This window comes from Diadema antillarum, unplaced genomic scaffold (genome assembly GCF_040938485.1).
Source record: "Diadema antillarum isolate AM-2024a unplaced genomic scaffold, OU_Dant_1.0 scf00000003, whole genome shotgun sequence".
NCBI lineage: Eukaryota > Metazoa > Echinodermata > Echinoidea > Diadematoida > Diadematidae > Diadema > Diadema antillarum.
The window spans coordinates 2,565,185-2,586,510 of NW_027270892.1; the positions used below are offsets into that span (position 1 = coordinate 2,565,185).

The window sequence follows — 21,326 nt, forward strand, 5'->3', positions numbered from 1 at the left end:
CGTAAATCATCATTCAGAATTTGAACCCATCCTTTACAATTGGCCTTTATTGCACTGCAGTTACAAGCATGGTTTTGACAGATACAGGGTAAGTATCATTTTGAACAGTTGTGCATATCCTGTTACTACTGTGCTCCAATTTCTACATTACATTTCCTCTTTTTTTTTTGGGGGGGGGGGGTTGTTTGTTTATAAGATAGTAAAACTCACAATGGATATGGATGAAAACAACATCTTGCTTGTGGAGTAGATAGAATCTTCTACAAAGCTGAACAAAATAGCTATAAATGCACTGTTTGCTGGTTGCAACGAAAAATGTACATGCTGGACACATCATAAGTAAGCAAAGTAGTGTATTTGCCATACAGTACCTCACTCACATAAAGGAAACGATGTGATTTCATATTCCACTGTGAGAGCATTATCACGAATAGCATCAACAAGACTCTCCTTACATGAACCACTTCTATAAATAACCACAGAGCCAACCAAAAAGGTGTGTGTGTGTGGGGGGGGGGGGGGGGAGGGGGGAACAAATTGTGAAAGATACATCTCCTATTTGAAATACATGTACTGTAAAAGTGGAAATTTTCGCGGTGTTGAAATTTTTGCGCATTTCGCGCAACACGAAACTAGCACGAAAATAAAAGCACGCGAACATTTTTGCTTGCCATATGTTCCAGTAGTCGATGTCTTGATTCCGCAGAATTAAAAACGCGCAAAACTCTTCTCAGCTCGCCCAGCGCGAATTAGTCACGCGAAAATATCCACTTTTACAGTAGGTATACAGAGACTCCAACCCCAAGCATCTTCTGATCGGGAGATTCTCCCACCTGAAACCCCGAGCAAACGATAGACTCTAATTTGATGTGTGCGAAGCGCGAAGTTCCTTGTGGCCGGGGTCCAAGGCCCGCTTAAGGGCCCTGGAAGCTCTAGGGTTCTAGATGCTCTATCGTGCTATCTAAAGCTTATTTTTTCAACATACAATGATATTAAGTAAGAAATCATTTCAAGCAGGAGACACAGAGCCAGGGCGGGAGAACGGGAGATTTTGCAAAAATGGGCTTTCGGCGGGAGATCTCTCGTCGGAAACGGGAGAGTTGGAGTCTCTGTGTATACCAAGAAATTAATTTTGCTCTGAGCCATTTGGTGGGTTTGAAGTTTCAGGTCACCATAAAACCACTTTGCTTGAGGCAACAGACAACTTCACACATCCACATGATGCTGGACATGAGCCATAGTTGACCTTAAATACTAGGGGTAGCAAACAGCCCAACTACGCTCGCCCCCCTCCTCCCCCCACCCCCCCCCCCATGGCCCCATCCCGCCCAAATATTGATCACTTTCACATTATCAAGATGGGGTCAAGTGTCACTGTGTCTACCTGCTGACCAATATCAACACCTTGGCATCCCCATCCTCCTAGCACCTTGGAGAAATTGAGTGTGAGCAGTTACTGCTGGGAAGGAGACAGTAAGCAAATGCAATTGCCAGAGAGTCATTTTGGAATGATAGCCATGAAACAAAACAAAAAAAAATCAAAGTAAACCCATTACAACAATAGAAATCTTGACCAAATCAGATGGCTAGAAGGAAGTTTGGACCTTCCATTCTCAACCTACAACCTACACGCAACGTACGTCAATACGGATGCATAGAAGTCGTACGTGTACGCATGTCCATATGAGTATACATGTATGGTGTACAACATTTTTTTAAAACCCCTGTCTCAAATAGATGAAAGCAACAAATCCCAACACTGTACAAAAATGCATTTTTGGCAAAGTAAAGCTTAATCTATTAACCATTCATAGGCAGAATGAATTAAACACATCATGCTACTTATACTGTAGGGTTTTTTTCAGCATCGATCTGTTTCAAAATTCACATGAAGGTATTTTTATATGTAAGAAAGAGTGGAGCATGTTTATGTATATCATATAATATCAACAAAGAAAGAGTGAGAGAGAGATTTATGATAGTAAATTGATAATTTTGTTTTCAAAAATAGATCTGCATTTTCTAATGAGAATTTTTTTTTTCTTTTGCCATCACATGATCATCAGTACATGTGTACATGTATTCTCTAGTAGCTCTGTGGTATGTGTATGTGAAAATGAAATATAATCCACAAAGGGAACGCGAAATTGAGGCGCTGCTATTAAACTGACATTTGTTGAGGCACTATAATATCGATCACTCTCCCATACGAAGCCCAGTGACGAGCCAATGACCCCTGCAAGCATGCACAGATCCCCGTGGAAACTGAGCTCTTGGGCAGAAGGGGTGAGCTCTCTAGGGTGTTAACAAATGCATGGGGGACGCAGGAACGTGTCGCCGCTTTGGGGTACGGGGAATGGAGCACTGCATGCCGCTTTCACTGCCCACTCTGGTGGTGACATCGGACACGGCAGAAGAGGGAATGCCCTGCTCTCTTGCAAAGAGAAGTTCAACATTAAATGGAGACTGGACCCAGTTAGGAATCAGGTCAGGCAGCAAATCTTAGGGATCTCCCCCACCCCCCCCCCCCCCCCCCTGTTCTTAAGTCCTTAGTATACACAATTTCTACCGGTTTCCCTCTTGTGCTCTGTATTACCAAACTGGGTTGAATTTGGCGGGTGTGATTTACAAGGATGTAGGTTCAGTTTACGAGGATCCCGAGATAGCACACCAACAGAGGTTCTCTTCTTACAACATGCAAAAGGTCTTTTCAAGAAATGAAATGTATAGGCCTACTACATGTATGTACATTGTAGTTCCGACATCACGAACACCATCGTAGAGTCATGTACAATGTAGGCCTCCTCACTGCACATCGAGAAGTAAATTTGATGGTATTGGATAGAATTATACAAAACAAAAATAAAGAAATCTAAAATGCCCACATAACCAATCAAGCAAAAGTGTTTACGGGATTTAAAAGGCTTTCTGGTACTTCTTTTAACTTTGAAGTGATTTATGTGCTTAGGACCCTACATGTATATCCTGTACACAGGTGTGTGAGCTTGTAACTTTTAAGACCTGTCTTTTATGCTGTATTCTGACTGATTAAGCCTCTAATATTTATATAAGAATTTGAACCACATGGGTTTCTTTTCCTTTCAAATTTGTCAGAATGACAACAGCGTTCAATACACTTTGGGAGGAGGTCACCCCATTTTCTCTTAAGCCATAAGCTGCCAGAAATGACCAATGCACAATTTCTGACTGCATTATAATAAAAGGAGTCCTTCCACAACATCCCTTCTCAACTCCCTACATTACAATGCATACTCCATTCAGTGCACACATTGCAAGTCCACAGGAATACCATTTGATCTACTCCTGCATTCCCTGCTTCCCCACAACGTACAATATATAATGAGACCCCCTGCTGCTTAGCTGAGGTCACCTTTGGTGCACCGCACACAGGCCAGGCAGCCTCTCATAACAAATAAGACCAATGCCTCCCGCTCCCCAGTCCGTCAAGTAAGCCTTACCCTCTGAAACAATAAATTTCCATCAATATTACACTGCAAATGCATTGGAGAGGAATCCAATAGCAGGTGTATTCATTTGAAGAGATGCCACAAAACAGACTTGCAGTTCACCGAGTTCAACCATGGAAGATGTGTAGGTCACCCCAAAGCGTGCTGGAATCTCGATATTACCTTTCAATAGTATTGGATACACATATTTTTATCTTCCTTTCAAAAGTGTGAACAAATGAAAGGTGTAAGCAAATTAGTTTGTATATTGAGACACTCTCAAACTGCATGTCTGCACACTCCTGAAAATAATTCTAAGAAAAATGCATTTCTTTTTTTTTCTATAATGAGATAGCAGTTGGAAATATAGTTTTATAATGTACACTCATGACAGCCCCTGGCCTACTTGAATGAGATGGCATTCACTGGGTTTTTTTTTTCTTTTTCAATTACTGTAGTGTACTGGAAGCAATTTGTGGATGGAATAGAAATTGCAACTGGGACAAGCACAATACATACAATGTACGTTGTTCACTCACATACAGTAATATGCACAATTGTATACCAGACACATCAATGCCTGTGTGATATCGTTTCATTGTTCAGTGACAAGCTTTTGTATGCATGAACACTATGAGGAAGAAACAGAGTTAATTAATACAATTATATGTAGGTACACAATAGGTCTACAGATGAATGAAAATTACAATTCCCTCCCCCCCCCCCCCCCTTTTTGATCCCTTTGCCTCATTTCTGATTATGTGACATGATTTGAATATCAAACAGATCTACATATTTGTCCTTACTTGAATACTGATGCCACATAATCAATGTTGGAATTCCAGTCATTTGTTTCCTCTTTAAAGATATTTGGCAGGATGGGGTAAAACAATGATGAGAATTGTACAGTGTATATAACGCTTTGACATTTCAAAACACAGTGCAAGCCACGGTGAATAAATGGTAGTTGTAGTTTACATGTGTTTTAACCTGCATGAATGATGTGCTAAGCATTTCCATGAAACCGTTGGGATTCATTCATTCAGAAATTGCAAAAGAAGTTCTCTGATCATTCTCCGAAGAACTTAAATGAAACTTTAAGATACTGGTCATGCACCTCTCACATTAGCAAGTTTACCAAGTAAACTTCTCACTGAAATATTTGATATTTTGATGATAAATAGTGTATAACATGAAGCATTCATGACCAAAATGCACATCTCTTCATACAACCAAACTCACACTGCTCCTTTAACTAGAAAAGGTATTAATAACTGGCCCAGGCAGGGTGCTAATGAATGAACCTTATCGGCTAGTCATGGTGCGGGGTAGACAACCCCATCCGCACATTCCTTGCATTCCAATGTTGTATCGTTACAACTATGGATGTATAAAACTTGGACAGGGTACAACATAGCGAGGCGCATTTGCCAAAGTGTATCTCACAGGCACACTAATAAAACTGGCTGTTGGGTGTTTGTGGAGAAATGCATTTAAATAGATCATGTGGAACACTTGTATACTAGTTCTGCATGACTGCAAACATTGGTACAATAGGAATATGATGGAGACAATTGGCATGTGACTTCAAGCAATGATTTCAGACAAATCATTCAAGAAGACAAAAATGATACGTTGCAGGACAAGTACAATGAAGGCCTCTATATAATGGCTACATTACAGCTGCATATCTACTAAACAAAGTGCACAGTGACAGCATGAAACTTGCATGTGTTGTCAGCTTATCCCGTGGGTTATCACCGGGACTAGATCCTAAAATATCTTTTTACTGAAACATAGTACAAACAGATCACTTCTTTTCAGGTACATACATGTAATTTTTGGATAACATGTGATATTCCAGATGCAGTCTACATACATGTACTACATTGTGACGCCATTGGTGATGATCACCAGTGGGTAAATTATCATGCTGAAATGAAATGACATGCGGTAATTTGGTACAGTGAGGTAAAACATCACAGTCGTATCAGATAAAAGTAACTGCCTTCTCCACACAATATATTGTGGTAAGGTGACAGTAGAAAGCATTTGTGTACAAAGGTGTGCCCGAAACACAGAGGACTTTTATCGCAGCCAAGCTGGCCGTTCAAGGTGCAAAGTCAAGAGTTCTGCAGGATAGGAAACTTCTGTTGAACTTGTTGTTGTTGTTAATGTTGTTGTTGTCTTTTCATCTTGCATCCAGCCATAACAATGGAAACCCATCTCGTTACACACTTCCAAGGCTTTATATGGCTGCATCTTAGTAAATTACACCCCCCATAAAGTGGCATTAGGTGAATTATAGAACAACCAATGGGGGGCAAAGTTGATGTTTGTTTCTCGATCCAAGAGACGGGAGATAAGACCATCGATAAGAGGTAAGCAAGCGCAGGTTGACGGGGACAATTTGTTACCCCACGATGGCAGCAGACAAAAGAGATTTTAAAAAAAGATACAATACGTGTACAATTGTATCTTCCTTCTTTGACTGCAAGATACATGCCATTGTTAACATGTTTTGGTAGTGATAGAGATATCTAATGTGACCTTCACAGTGAAAACATTTTACATGCTATAATCTTTGTAAAAAGCATGCAAGTCCATGAGGACCTCTTGCCATTGCGATGGACAACACTAAATGTGAAGGCAATAATACACTTTGTAAATAACTGTAAAACCAGATAAATTCGTGGCTTGAAACTTTCGCGAATTGGAGCCAACAGCCTTCTTGGCGGCATGAAACTTTTTCGATTTCCCACTGGCATTCAAGGCATTATGTAGACAATAACTTTTGCACACACACAGTAATAACTTCTGCGAACCTTGGATCCTTGTAAAATTCCTGATAAGTTTCAAGCACACACAAAAAAAAAAAACCATCTGATTTTACAGTACTGGATATCCAGTTGGCTTTATTCTTGCATGTAAAGTCATGTTGAATGATGATCTTTATATGGATGTCGCAAGTGATCAACTCGAAAACACAAACAGATTTCCTGGCACAGAAAAAAAAGGGAAGAATATCATCGTTTCCATTGTAGTTTGTACAATATCACCTCTGTATTACTACAGCTCAGCAGTAATGTAAACCTCCATGTTTACACTTCAACCAAATGACACAAGGTATGCTTTGGAAATCACTTTATTTCTGTGGCTAAAGTATGAGAAACTATTAGAAATAATGCATTTTCAAGAAGAAGATGAACATGACATATTGTGCAAATTGGTCCCAACAATAGAAAAACAAACACCCATGAATGATTATAAAATAAATGTGTGATATTTGCCAACTGGTATCATCAAAGACCCCCCCCCCCCCCCCCCCACCAACCACCACCACCAAAGCAGGCTTAGAGTCTACTGCGATCCAACAGAATGTATTGTGAGGACGAAGCAAACACAAATTTGGACCATTTGCCAGGCAAAGAACCATTACCCAAACATCCCAAAGCCATGCTGCCTTCATAAAAGCCCACTCAGAAGCTTGTCTCACAATGGGCCAGGTAGAGAGATTTAAAGCAAAAGAGGCAAGCAGAGCAGCACCCCCCCCCCCATTTCTCCCCTATTGATATCAAGTTGATCAGTATACTGTGGATGCAAATGGTGCATTATATCTAAGGGGGGTGGGGGTTGGAATTGAAAGGTAGGGACAAACCTCCAAATGGAAGCCTGTGTAAAATGTTGGGGGTGGGGCATGAACTATTTTCAATTCAAGTTGGGTTAGGTCCACCATATCACAAAGGCCTTTGTATTTCACCACAGTGTGTACTTTGCAACCAGGTAGTGTAGAGGCTGCAGCTCATCTGTATTTCTTTTTTCTTTTTGCTTCTTTTGTGACTCTTTCTTTTTCAACACGGCTGATCGATGTTGGGCGCTCGCATTGATGACTCACCACACGCCAAGCCACGAGCGAACTTGCTCCACCATGGGAAAAGATGTACCTCTTCTTTGATGCATGCGCACACATATTTAGGCATTCGGAACTGGGACAAACCAATGAGTAAATTCCATCAGGAATTAAATGTGGATGAAAAATAAAAAAGACACAAAAGGATATCACTTATATATATACTCTAAAAAAAAGAAAAAAAGAAATGAATTCATGAATACTACGGTTACTACTACTGATGATGATAGTTATGACTATTTTTAAGTGCTTAGAGACTTAAATATAATTTGCGCTCTACAAAAATTGTTTATTGTTATCATCATTATTACCTTTATTACCACCAACATCATCTTCATAATTATCTTTATCATTGTTATTATAATTATGACAAAATCATTAACAATTTACACTATGAGAATTCAGGTCATAATTACAAAACAGGGAAGGGAGAAAGATCCACATGACCTTTTTTAATCTTTTTTTTTAAAGACCTGTAATACATGAAGTAAATTATGTAATAGTACATAACTTAAATGTAATTTAGTAAATTCTGTTAACATATCTGTTATCTCGCTTTAATTTGGCAAAGTCTGAGATTTCCACTAAAATCTCAATAATAATTCTGTTATCCTACTTGAGTGAAAAATAATGCCTAAAAAACATTGCAAACTCAAAGCTCCTTCAACCAAGACAAGTTGAACACATCTCTTTCATTCAATACTCTCAGTCAAATAAATCGCAAACCTAATGTGGAAGAAATTATAGCCAGAATGTGTTAAATTAAAAGTCCTCACTAGAAAGTTGGCCATGGAGAGAAAGAGGAGAAAAAAATCTGATGACATTAATGATTTTATTATACAAAGTAATCCAACATGAAATATAGTACTCAGTTTGCTCGATACACACCTCAAGATAATCATCAGACAATCTGACATAGAACAGAGCTAAAAGATTTCTCTTTCTCCAGTACAGTACAAACCACTGAAGCTCTTATATTCTCATACTATCATTCCATTAGGAAAGCAGAACTTAATCTGTCATTTGTCACCTGGTAGGTCAATTGTGACGGCGTAAACAGAAAACTTTAACTAAAACAATTTCTTTCTGAAAATTCAATTAGTGATGATGGACAGTAAATTTTGTGGATATGTCACTCTTGATCAACCAACTCAGCTGCCCCAGAATATAGAATTAAGGCCATTACCCCCCCCCCCCCCCTCCATCTACTCAGGGTTGATTTTTTTTTCTTAACGCATTCTGAGTAGGGGGAATTAAATCAAGGCTTCTTTCTAATGGCAGTATGACAATGCACTAATCAAATATCAATTGACTCAGGGAGATGGCATTTTGCGAACAATGACGGCGCTAAGCAAATGATGAGCTGCATTGTACACCACACCACACCAAGGAGAGGGCAGAGGGCTGGCTGGGAAAGCCTTCCGCATATATGCACCTCTCTATGCTACTCTATCATCAATATGGCTGCTACTACCACCCAAACCACAATTAATGCAGTGGAAGAAGAATGCAAATTATCCAGACTAACGTCATCCTCCTGCATTGTAGAATGTTCAAATACATTAAGAATCTTCAAAGAGTTCCCTGGCTAGACTTAACCATAAATGTTTGAACCGTACTAAATAATTTTTCCAAGAAACAGATCGTCTATTTTCATTTGTTATCATATCATCTAAGCAATGCTGTCCTGACTAGAAGTATTACTAAATACCATCGAGGAAATATAAAGCTTTGGAGTCAGGTAATATCAGTTGTGTTGCAATTTACAATTTGTTTGCTTGTTTTTGTTGTTGTTGTTTGATTTTCCATCTAAAAAAGATGGCTGGATAGCCCAGTCTCTGTAATGGGTTAACTAAAAAACACTGATTTTATTTTACCCATAAGATGTACTAGTCCTAAACTCATGTGAGAGGAGGCTGTTTAAACCACAAATTGGTTTTATTTTGTTCACCGAGTACTCTATGTGTCAACACTGAGGAGCTTAACTGATTCATCATGTTACACCAATAAAACGGCAGACTATTGAGTAATCTATTGTACAAAATGGGGCATGCTTCGTTAAATGCACTCTATAAAAATGAATCGGCACAGCTACAATGAACAAACACTGTAGTACACAATGGTTAAATGTTTTAAATTGCATGATTACACAAACCGTATTGCACTCATTACGGAGGGAGTCGATAATGCATGAAGCAATTTGTTGCCAGCTCATTATCGCAGAACCAATTGATTTTCGGCACATTCTGTCAATACTATGCCAGCTGAACTGGGCTATTATAGTGATACGCTGGATAGTGTAGTGCTAGTACCGAGAAACAGGTAGGAAATCGAGCATTCATTGCAAAACTGTGACAGCAGAGCTGAACTGTTTTTTCTTTTCTTCACACACACTCACACACACACACACACAAACAACTTTGCCCATTTTTAACAGAGTACACTTGTGTAGGGCCCACATACAATGTACACTGTACAATTGTATGCTTCGAATGCTTGATTGTCCTCAACAATGCCAGTACCGTGTGTATCATGGACTGCACATAAAAAGTTCTGAGGTCAAAGAGTGACAGATAGAGAAGAAAAAACAAACGAACAGCAGTAACTCTGATGTCAGAACTCAATCACATTCGATGCCAAAAACAAAAACAAAACAAAAAGTTTACAAAGCTGTCAAAATTCACACCCACTTTTACAAGGTTCTACCCTTTGTCCGACCAGGTCCAATTCCAGAAATGAATGTGATAATTCTGGCACATCCTGATACTGATTTCACCATTTAATCAGACTTTAAATTTCTGTTGATCTTAGTACAAGATAATCTTCATAAATGGATATCTGACAATGGATCGATGGACCACTGCAGGGTGAAATTGCTCCACAGGAGTGAACTGAGATATCACGGTTACTTTCTATTTAATCACATTGTCATATATAATCAAATTTCCATTAGCTCATTTTGCAACACTGTATGTGTGGTCCCCTTGTTATTCATTCAACTTATTTCACACTATTTCTCCACAAAGTGTGAAGGTGCGTATTCAAATATAAGGAATATCTTCAGTCGTAAAGTCTGCATGAATTTTTAATCCAGATGTCATAAATTCAATATCAGTGATCAATATCTTCTATAGTCCATGAACCTATAGGATTTCCTTGCTCATTTTCACACCTCACTGGCCTTTGCCAATTTGACGTGTCGATTTCAATCCATCATATAGTAGACTGCGAAAGGGAGCACAGTGTGGGAACATCGGGGACGAACGACAGATGAATAGACCATGCTGCAGGCGAGGAGCTGCGGCGCTCTACAAAGACTATTGATTGAAAGACACCAGGTTAGCATGGCCAGGGGAAATGAAGGATGAACCAAACTGATAGTGACAAAGCTCATTCTTGTTCAAGAGACAGAGAGAGAGAGAGAGGGGGGGGGGGGGGGGAGAAGATGAATAGAAATGTACTCTGTGTGAATGTTGCAAAGAAGATGGGATCCAAAACTCAGAGACCAGTATTTCAAAAACAACAACAAATGTATTCCAAAGGTCTCGGCACACATGTACATTAACCCACTATTTTAAAACTCATCCATTGTTAATAGTGATGGGATACAGAGACTTTCTTCTCTCTCTAGTAGATTCATGTGGAAATGCAAGAAGGAAATAGAGCATGCAATGTCCCTGTCTGCTATTAATTGTCTATGCCCTTGGCATAATCAATTTGCAGTTGGTATATTTTTAAGGCACCACAAAGCCATTGCTAGAACACAGTTCATGCAACTTCTCACAATTATGAGGTAAGTATTTTAATGTTGTTAATTTGTGACTGTCACTCACGGGATACAATCAACATGAACTGTATAATTGTCGACATCAGCATTCAGCAATGCTTCATTGCACATATCTTCTTAGAAAACTCGAGATGTTCTCAGTCTATTCAGGAGAAGATGAAGCTTCAAATACGCTGCCAAGGCTGAACAGATGCCAAGAATTTTTCTAGCCCCTTGAACCCCTCCCCTAAAAACAGCACATTCCAACACTTGGATGGGCACCATCACCACACAAAATTTGTCCAACACGACGTCATGGTCAATTTCATACTGGGGCTCTCCACGCCTTAATGAGCCGAGAAATGATGAGCCAATTGGCAAAGCAAGCCGTCATTTGGGGACAGGAAATGGCCAAAAATCAAATTAAAATGCCATTCTTCGGAAATTACACTTGTGTGATCTCTAAGCAGCTGCTCATAAAGTCACCGCAGCGTTGGAAGACCAAACTCAATAAAGACAGGGCAAGGGGTCATTGATACACGCAGTGATGCACATACCTGATGATCCTTTTTAACAGATATTAACCTGTAGTAAATACAAGTTATACTGATGCATCATCATGTCTGCATCAAAAGTTATTATATGAGGCTCAACATTCACTGATTCAAATTTTTCTTCTCATAAAAAAAACCCATATATTTTGATGGTCCATACATCAAAACTTCTATTTTTGCTTCAAATGAAATTCTTCTTCATCAGCTGGGGGAAGAAGAATGTGTTATTCGTACATATGATATTCACTTTCAAGCTAACCTTCAACCAACATGAATCCTAGGGGATTACTAACCTGATCCATCAATGCTGAACCTTCCCAGGCCACTTCCATCTCGGATTGTGTAGAAAACTTCTCCGTCCATGCCCATGTCCATGTCGGTTGCAGTAATGGTCATCACTTCAGTGTTGTTGATGCGACCTTCATGAACACTGCCAGTCAACACATAGTTCTCAAAAACGGGAGCATGAATATTTTCATTGACGTCTATGACTTCCACCACAATCTTGCAGGTTGAGCTCATAGCTGGGATCCCTTCATCACGTATGGCAACCTGGATCTCATACAGCTGGGTGTCTTCGTAGTCAAGCATCTCTATCAGTCGCAGAGTACCATAGTCAGTGTCGATGCTGAACTTTGATGGACCCAGGACATCAAGTCTGTAATGGACAGTCCCGTTGGGAGGATTGTCAGGGTCATGAGCTTGGACTGTCAGGACTGCAGCACCAGTTGGTAGGTCCTCCCGAACTTTGACCTTGTACTCTGGAAGGAGGCAGCGGGGAGGATTGTCATTGATGTCAGCCAGTGTAATCCTGACAATGACGGAGCTTGCCAGAGGAGTGTCCGACAGGTCAGAGGCTTGAACTCGCACCTCGTGAACGGGCTGCTGTTCCCTGTCCAGCAGACCTGCAACTCTCAGGTCACCACTTACAACGTCAATGTCAAAGGCAGGAGAGTCACTGATGATGCTGTATCGCACTTCCTGATTGCGCCCTTCATCACGATCTGACGCATGGACTGCGAGGAAGACAAGTCCTTCCTCTGCATCTTCTGGGATCGTGACTTCATACATGTCTCCGCTCAGATCAAACTGAGGTGGATTGTCATTGACATCTGCCAGTGTTATGGTCAGGGCTCTCTTCTTGGTGTGCTGTGGGCTACCCATGTCAGAAACCTTCACTGTCAATTTGTAAACACTCTGTGTCTCTCGATCCAGTGGTGTCAAGACCTTCAGTTCGCCTGTCTCAAAGTCCATTTGGAAATGAGACTGCTCATTTCCTGCAGAAATGGCATACACCAACTTTCCGTTGAAACCATGGTCAACATCACTGGCATACACGGTGAGGATAGTGCTTCCTACGGGAGCATCTTCAGGCACCACGACAGATGATCTGAATCTAGCATCAAACTCTGGCTCATGCAGATTGGCACTGTAGAGTGCTGCATAGTTTGGTGGCAAGTGCTCAACTTCTTGATTGCTCCTTTGCAGCTGTTCAAACAACTCGACAATCTCCTCGGCAACACTTGTCTCCTGACAGGTGACTTTCAGCCCCCTGGCATGGGCTTGCGGATTGGGGTTCGCAGTGTTGGTGATAGTCATGTTGGTCCTCATGTAGCTCACTGAGTTGGATCCATCCCTGGCTTCAATTTTCAAGCTGTAGAAGATCGGGTCGGAGTCCTCAACCCGTCGGGAGAGGGTCAAGTTTCCTGATGATGGATTCAAGCTGAACAAGTCATTCACATTTCCTCTTGTGATCCTATACCTTGGCCTGTTTTCATCAAAGTCTAATGCTGATATCAATGCAATGGCTCTTCCAGGTGGGAAAGACCTGGCAATGGCTCCAACACAGTTTATCTTCTCAAACTTTGGTCTGTTGTCATTCACATTGATGAGATTGATTGTGACTTCCACTTCAGCCTCTCTACGGAAAGGCGAGCCCCAGTCAGATGCCCGAACCCTCAATCTGTACTGATGCCTCATTGTCTCATAGTCTAGGACTTTGCTTGTGTTGATGTAACCTGTTTGGTGGTCAATGGTGAATGGGACTGGGTTCATATTGGCAATACTGTACGAGATGAATCCATTTTCTCCGAGATCAGGGTCAGAGGCATTGACTTTGATCACTGGATAATTTGCGGGATGGTTTTCCTCCACGTTCACAACGTAGAAGTCTTCATCAAACACTGGGTTGTTGTCATTGGCATCAGAAAGGTGGATCAATACATCTGTCTCCACAATAGTTTGCTGCTTGGCATTGCGAGCTACAACCCTGAAGGAGTAGTCTGCCTTAGTTTCTCTGTCGAGGTCCACGGCCACTGATAGTGTTCCTGTGTGAGGCCCTACGGAAAATGGCACAGAGGGATCAGTGATGACATAGAAGACGCCCATGTTGGCAGCAGCATTGCGGGGAGCTAGAGAGAGGAAAGGTGTGTTGACTGGCATAAGTTCGCTAATTGTGGTATTGAACAGAGCACGAGTGAAATATGACTCAAAATCCATAACTCCATCGAGGAGAACACTGATGACTTTGGAGCTACTCCTTGGAGGTTGTCCACTATCTGTGGCAGCAACGGTCACATTCACAGAAGGGGGTAACCTCGTCAGCAGGAGTGACCTGACAATCTGCATTTGGTAGCGGCCACGGGTTCTCGTCGGGACAATTTCAAAGAAACCCTCAGGGTTTCCCTCAATGATATTCAAAGACGATATTTCTCCATTTTCTCCAGGGTCTTCATCGTTGACATACACGACTGCAAAGACGGTGCCTACCTCACTGTTTAGTGAGATAGTTGGCTGCTTCTCAACAGATATTACTGGAGGATGCATGTTGACTTGCGTGACTCTGATGACAAGTGGAACACGTGTCGTGTGGGCAGCTCCACCATATGGCGTAAATCCTCTGTCCTTTGCCACAACTGTGAGCCTGTACTCGGATTGGTGGTAGTAGTCTAGCGGTCTCGTCAGGGATACCACTCCAGTGGTCGTGTGAATGGCAAACTGGTCTGTCTGCTGACTGAAGCTGTAGTACACCTCCCCATTCGTGCCACTGTCAGAGTCATGTGCCTCCACTTGGATGATGTTGGAGAACACGGGGTGGTCTTCCCTGATTGTTGCATCGTAGCTCCCTCTCAAAAATAGTGGAGGTTGCTCATTCACGTCCTTAACAACAAGGTGAATGTCCGTTGTGTCGACAACACGCTTTCCTCCTATTCTACTCTCTGCGCGCACGCTGAGGTCATACTCTCCTCTCACCTCCCTGTTGACCCTCAGATTTGGACACTGGCCTCCTCTGTTGCAAGGTTTTATTCTAATTCTCAGGAAGGCAAAGTCACCGACGACCTCAGTCTTTGCGATGAACAAATCCCTCACATCGCTTGTTAACAGTGTATACCTGATCCCCATCGACATATTTGATAGGTATATGCCCATTTTCTGCTCTGAGGATATGTAAGTCCTGATGGGCGAGTTCTCCTCTATCGTTGCATTGTAGAGGGGGCGAGTGAACTTGAACTGCTGTCCCGAGACTACACTGCAGCCCAGCTGGAGCAGGAAGAGGAGGAGGACTGCCACCATGGTTACTGGAGCCGCCCCAAGCTTTTGGAGATCCCACCTCATTCCCGCCATTGTGGTGGATCTTCTTGGCTATGCAGCTCCGCTAGCCAAACTCACTGTGGAGTAACAAAAAGAATGAAAACCACGAGTTAATACTTCAAATATGGAACACAGTTGCTACAGTAAACAAAGAGAATGAACAGGGTAAATGTGTAGAAAGGCAACATTGATCTGCAGACTGAAAATGACTATCAGAGGAATTGTTAATTTGTGTACCTGTTGTGTAATTGATTAGCAGATGTGGACTGACATCCATGATTAATGCACTTTGCAATTTAAAGATACATGTACATGCAAATTATTCTGCATGGATATGCAGTATGATATGTACAAGATCAAAATGATGTCCTTTCCCATCACTGTCTAGTGGTGAGGAGAGGGAATGCAAAAACAACAACAAAGGAAAAGAAAATACAAGATAAATCCAGACACTTACAGTAGCTTGCAAATGGTATACAATATAGGCCTACTACAATACAGTACACGCTGAATGGACAGTCTAGCTACATTTTTGTACATGGTGCACATGATGTTAATGGCAGTTTTCCTTCTCATGTTTAGTAATTAAGTGGACACTCATTATCTATCACTGTGAAACCACTTACAGTTTGTACACTGTGATGGCACATCATACCCATGAGATACAATTGTTAGGTTTCATTTTACAATTTCTTTTTGGGAAAAAAAAAAAACTTTGCTGAGTTTGATTCAAAAACAGCAGCAGCAACATTGGCATGCATGATTAATCCTCAAATTTTGACAAAGAGTGACACAGGACGAGGAAATGCAAACCTTGAATACCAAAGCCTCTTTTCATGGCTGGTGCCAAGTCACAATCCTGTCAGTTTTCCAATTCATATCTGGGATCATTCAATAGATTTCAGACCATACGGTATGGTAGCACCAAAAATGCTCTTTACCGTACATTGATACCAAATGTATTTCATCTTCACAAGGTGATAATACTGTGCAGATCATCTATGACAGAAACTTTGTACATTGTATGCCCACAAAGCATTGTTTACAGTCTATATCTCTAGAGACAGATTTTCTACAAGTCATGTGCTTTTGACCTCTGAGAATTTACACATCACAGAAATTATTTCTTGGAAACATCACAGAAATGATTTCTCAGAAAGATGATATATCATTAAAGTACAACTCCAACAAACAACACAATGCACCAAAATCTAATTTTCATCCACAAAGTCCATCAAAATTTCATAGCAGCAACATTGCAGATGTATTTTTAAAAATGCACTTTCCTATTGTTGATTTATAAGACTCATTTCATGCAAAGTGATACACCTGTACCTTCCATTTTTTTTTAACATTTTTAAAGAAATATGTGTAGATATTCACACATTTATTGTATTTTAAAAAATGCCTGTAAATCTTATATAATAATGAATGAAATCACAACATTTCAGATTCTGTCCTTACAGTTCCCCCCCCCCTCCGCCATCCTGTTGAATTCCCTATAAATCTATCAAAGAAAAATATTCTGCTTAACAATAACACATGAAGGTATTTTTCCAAGACAATCAAGCAACATGATGATAAAATGTTCCACTATATGTACTACTAGGTTACATCACACTACATGTATTGAGAGGAGAGCCAGTTGCAGATCTTCACTGTACACACATTTTTCTGGAAAACCACCTGCACATTGGTTTTGGCTAGCTTTTGAAAGCAGTGCAGAATTTGAGGAAGACATGATGGTGACGAGGATCTCTCCCTGGTCGTGAGGCAGAGACTTTCAGATCAATCAGAAGCACATGTTGCAATGTCTGTCAAGCTCAGGAAGCAGAGTGACATTATTCAGACATATGTAGTCCGACTGGTAAATATTTGCGTTGGAATCACTCTCGACCCACATTCCCACATTTCTCACAGACCTAAATCATCCTGAGGCTCTGTTCTTGCCGACTGGAATTATCAGTCACCATCCATATAACACCCTGCCAAGAACACAAGATTTGATGTGCCTCCCCCTCTACTTACATGTACCTCTTCTTCTCTTTTTCCTTTCTTTTTCTTTTCATTTCTTTTATTTTTTACATTTTCTTCCATGTCTGCAACAGCAGCATGGGAACAATGGGCAGATCATGACCCTGTGACATCTCCAGTGAAAAGTGTGATTTCGGTCAACTGTGTATTGACTGCATATAGAATTTGTGAGCTCGCAGATTTAATCACAATGAATGTCTATTATTGAATGCAAGTATACATACACTGTAGGCATGGTGTATAGCCAGGATTTAATCCTGCATAACAGTTTTCCTCTTAAAAATTAGGAATGCTTTTTGGCTATACAATGTGAACTGTTTCGGCCTAATAACCTTCAAAATCAATAATTCAAGCAATAGTCTGGACTTTCTTGCATTTTGCTGGGTACATGCAAAATAACCCAAATAAATGATAAAATCCCTTCATGCATATATGCATGCAGGTCCATCAGTCCACATCTTTCACAGGAAATCATGTTTTTCCAATCCATTAGAAGTGACTGGAATGTTGTTTGAAAAACAAAAACAAAAACAAAGTGAATAGTGCACTTTCCTCAATTTCATAGCCGTCATTTTTCTTTACCAATATCGCTGTTGGTTCACAAAGAGAAAAAGAGAGAGATGGAGCATAGGAATACCGGATATCATCACGCCCCTACACAGGTATTGATGATTTCAGGATGACTTCTTGCAAATATCAACATCCAACGGAGGATCTGGACAGCTGCCAGCAAGACAAATCCCAAAGTAAGACTTTTGATATCAGAGAGGAAACGATGAGGAAGTCATTAATAAGTGGATTGCTTCCTGCTGTGTAGAGGGTGCCATACCCGCCCCACAAGGCCTCAATTACAAGCCTGCGTGGGTGGTGGCTGGACCACAGTTTTCCCAATCCAATTTGAAAGACGTCAGCTGCCTTTCCAATTGAAGTTCACTTCCATCTCGCTTTCATTTGAAAGTTATTTGAACTACTGACCAAAACTCTGTCAAATCCTTTGCAATGAGCGAAAAATAAATAATGAATTGATACACTGTGAAATGTGCATTTACCTTTTCTCTCTCTTTAACCTATACATGAACCTTCAAGATATTCTGTGCTACACGGATTGTGTATGTAGCATAATGAAAGTTGCCCCTATTACTCAAATAACACACTTTGAAAATTCAACTTGTTTGTTTAACAAGAGGTTAATTTGACTTGTAAACATTCTAATGTGCTCTTCACATATATATATGCAATAAACTTCGAATTTCTGCCCAATTATACTGAATTTCCAGAATTCCTGTAAGGCTGCATACAATATAACTACTGATCAAAATAGCTACCGCTTTAAACTTACGTATCAGATGTGAGGCAACTTAATTTGGTGACACTTCGGTAGCACTTTGGTTGTTGCTCATTTGCAACCTTTTGAAACCAATAAATATTAAAAAAAAGAACAAAAAAAAAAGTGTCATGAAAAATTCATGACAAATAAAACTTCCCAAATGCTGAAAGCATCTCTATATTTTTTTTTTGTAGATTAAACCAACCTGAATGTACTGTACAGTCTGCTGTAGGTCAAAACAACAATAACATGATCTTTACACAAACAAGAGATGTGATCTACAACCAGAACATACAGTGTACAAGATGTACATGTGTACACGTACAGTCATTGGGAAACAAGTTCAGTTACATCTGAATGATTTTTCCCACCACCACCACCATCTTGCTTCTCTCCCTCTCTGAAATGCCAACAGGCCCCAGCTGATTTGTGAAGAATTGAGCCAAATGTACTCAGTCCCAGAGCTCCCGAAATAATGGGTTTGCTGAAATAGAATTGATGTACTAGGGCATTAACGAGCCCATCAACATTATAGGTCAAATTTTGAAGCCTGGGTCTAAAATGATATCATGCAGTTGGCCACTGAAGAGCTGCCAAATGACAGCCAGATACTGCACACCACAAACTGAACAGAATACAGAGTAGTATCAGGCTTGCAAAGTTTATCTTTTTAATATGCAGTTCTGTGAAATGTACAATATTCAAGTTGGACAGACTGTATGCTCCTTTGGGTCCAACTAATTAATGCTAAAACTTTGCTGGTATCCAATTGTCATTTATGGCTTTATGAAGAACAAAACATTAGTAATTTCATCTTCTTTTTTCATAGTTCATCTTTACAATGCCTGGTTCTCTTTCCACATCCCTGATTTTACAAACTGCCATACAATCATACAATGTGTACAGTTAATGTGTACTATGTTCCTATACTTTCAAACACTAGAGTTAATGGCAAGCTTTACCAAGTGTTATAAACAACTGAACCTTATGGTAAAGAACCTCACACTGCAGAATAAAGTGCACTGTACAGCTGTATTTAGTCCACACAGAACATTATGTTTACAAGTACATCAATCTCTTCCTGAACATGGTAGTAAACTAAACATGAGATGAGAAGAACCTCGTAAAGGGACACTCTGCAGAAATCTAACCAACTTTTCCATATAGGCAGCAGCGGTGTTGGGCTAATGCAGTACAAGTGCAAATACATGAAGAGCCGAGACGAAGATTGTGTGCACATTACCTCAGTCCAGAATGTGTGCATATGGGAATAAAATCATGACTGGCTTCATTAGGTAGCCACTGGAGAGCTGGCGAGGCAGACCAGAACGCACTAGTGGCTGGCTAATGATCCCTGAACATCTTTGCTGGGTTGAGTAATTGCAAGTGCTTCTTCGGAGAAAAATATTGCTGCTCCAAACATTAGATATGAAATACAGTATGCCCTAAATGGTAACATCATCAACATTCCATTAGATCTTCCTTCTCTTTTCTTTTATGACCCTTATAGAATTATGCTTTTTAAATTTTGTTATTTTTCCAAAAAGGGGGATGGGGGTTCTCTACTTTGCAAATGGAGAATAATGCTGGAAACTGTACACTGCAAGAATGCCATGATGCAAAGGGAAGAGTTCAGAAAAAGTTCAAGCAAATTATCCAATAAGTTTACAACATCCAAATGTTTGGCAAATCATAAACTTTTAACCTGTCACTATGACCTACGTGTATATGTATTTTGAAAGTATACAAGGCATGTACACATGTAAGTGTAAATATAATATTTAAAAAATTAGGTTAGATCATTATATGTAAAATGTCATAACTTCATCATAATCTGGGCAGCATCTCTTAAGCATTCAGTTATGTCAGCAAACTTATTGACTCTTGATCTGATCGGGTGTGGCTATATTAAATGATATACTATTTAAAGCAGATCTGTCATACAATGTATTAATCTCTATTCATTGTAACTGCAGCAAGCAACATGGCAGTTGTTTCTATCCAGTTGACAATGATTGAATCTGGATCAAAGTTTAACAATGGGCATTCAAGAGTATTTGGCTAAACTGGTTACAGTATATTTGGTTAATCTGAAATACTGTTGTTTGTTTGGTTGGTTTTTTTATCCTCATGTAGACTTGAAAAATTCATTCAAAGCATTACCCATCCAGAAAAGACTATGAACTCAATTGGTACTATAAAACGCAGATATTGGAATGTAAAGAACATAATTTGTCGTTAATGTAATTTGGGGGGCAAATTATTTGTTGTATAGAGCCCTATTTTTTTCCTCTCTCCCTTCTTTTTTGAAAACACACATAATGTCATTGCTACTTTTGAGGAAAAAAAAATCATGCCATTTCCTTACTTGCAAAAAAGAACTTTGCATTTCTACTGTGGTGAATAAGTGTGGAAAAAAAAAGACACACACCAACAACTTGAGATATATTTGAACTACGACATTCCTAAAACTCTGGGCAGTGAGAACACTTCTGGGGGGAAAAAAAGCCTGAAAAATATCTGAAACTTGTAGGGAAAACTCTTTGTGAACATTTCCAAATCCATTTCATTTGCCAAAAAATTCTGAAAAAGTGGGTTTTGGACAGAGTAAAAACATCTGAAATCAGATAAATTCTGAACTCTCACATCCCTGAAATTATATGTACTTGGTTCAAGA

The 21,326-nt window shown here is 40.1% G+C and overlaps 1 protein-coding gene across 1 annotated transcript in view; it reads right to left on the reverse strand.

Moving 5' to 3' along the window:
- Positions 1–21,326, reverse strand: part of LOC139742205 (protocadherin Fat 1-like) — a 151,661-nt gene that overhangs the window by 127,580 nt on the left and 2,755 nt on the right. Inside the window, exon 2 of the mRNA XM_071652817.1 lies at positions 11,991–15,365. Coding sequence (XP_071508918.1) covers positions 11,991–15,321 — 3,331 coding nt within the window. The 5' untranslated portion in view covers positions 15,322–15,365. The remainder of the gene's footprint in view (positions 1–11,990; positions 15,366–21,326) is intronic.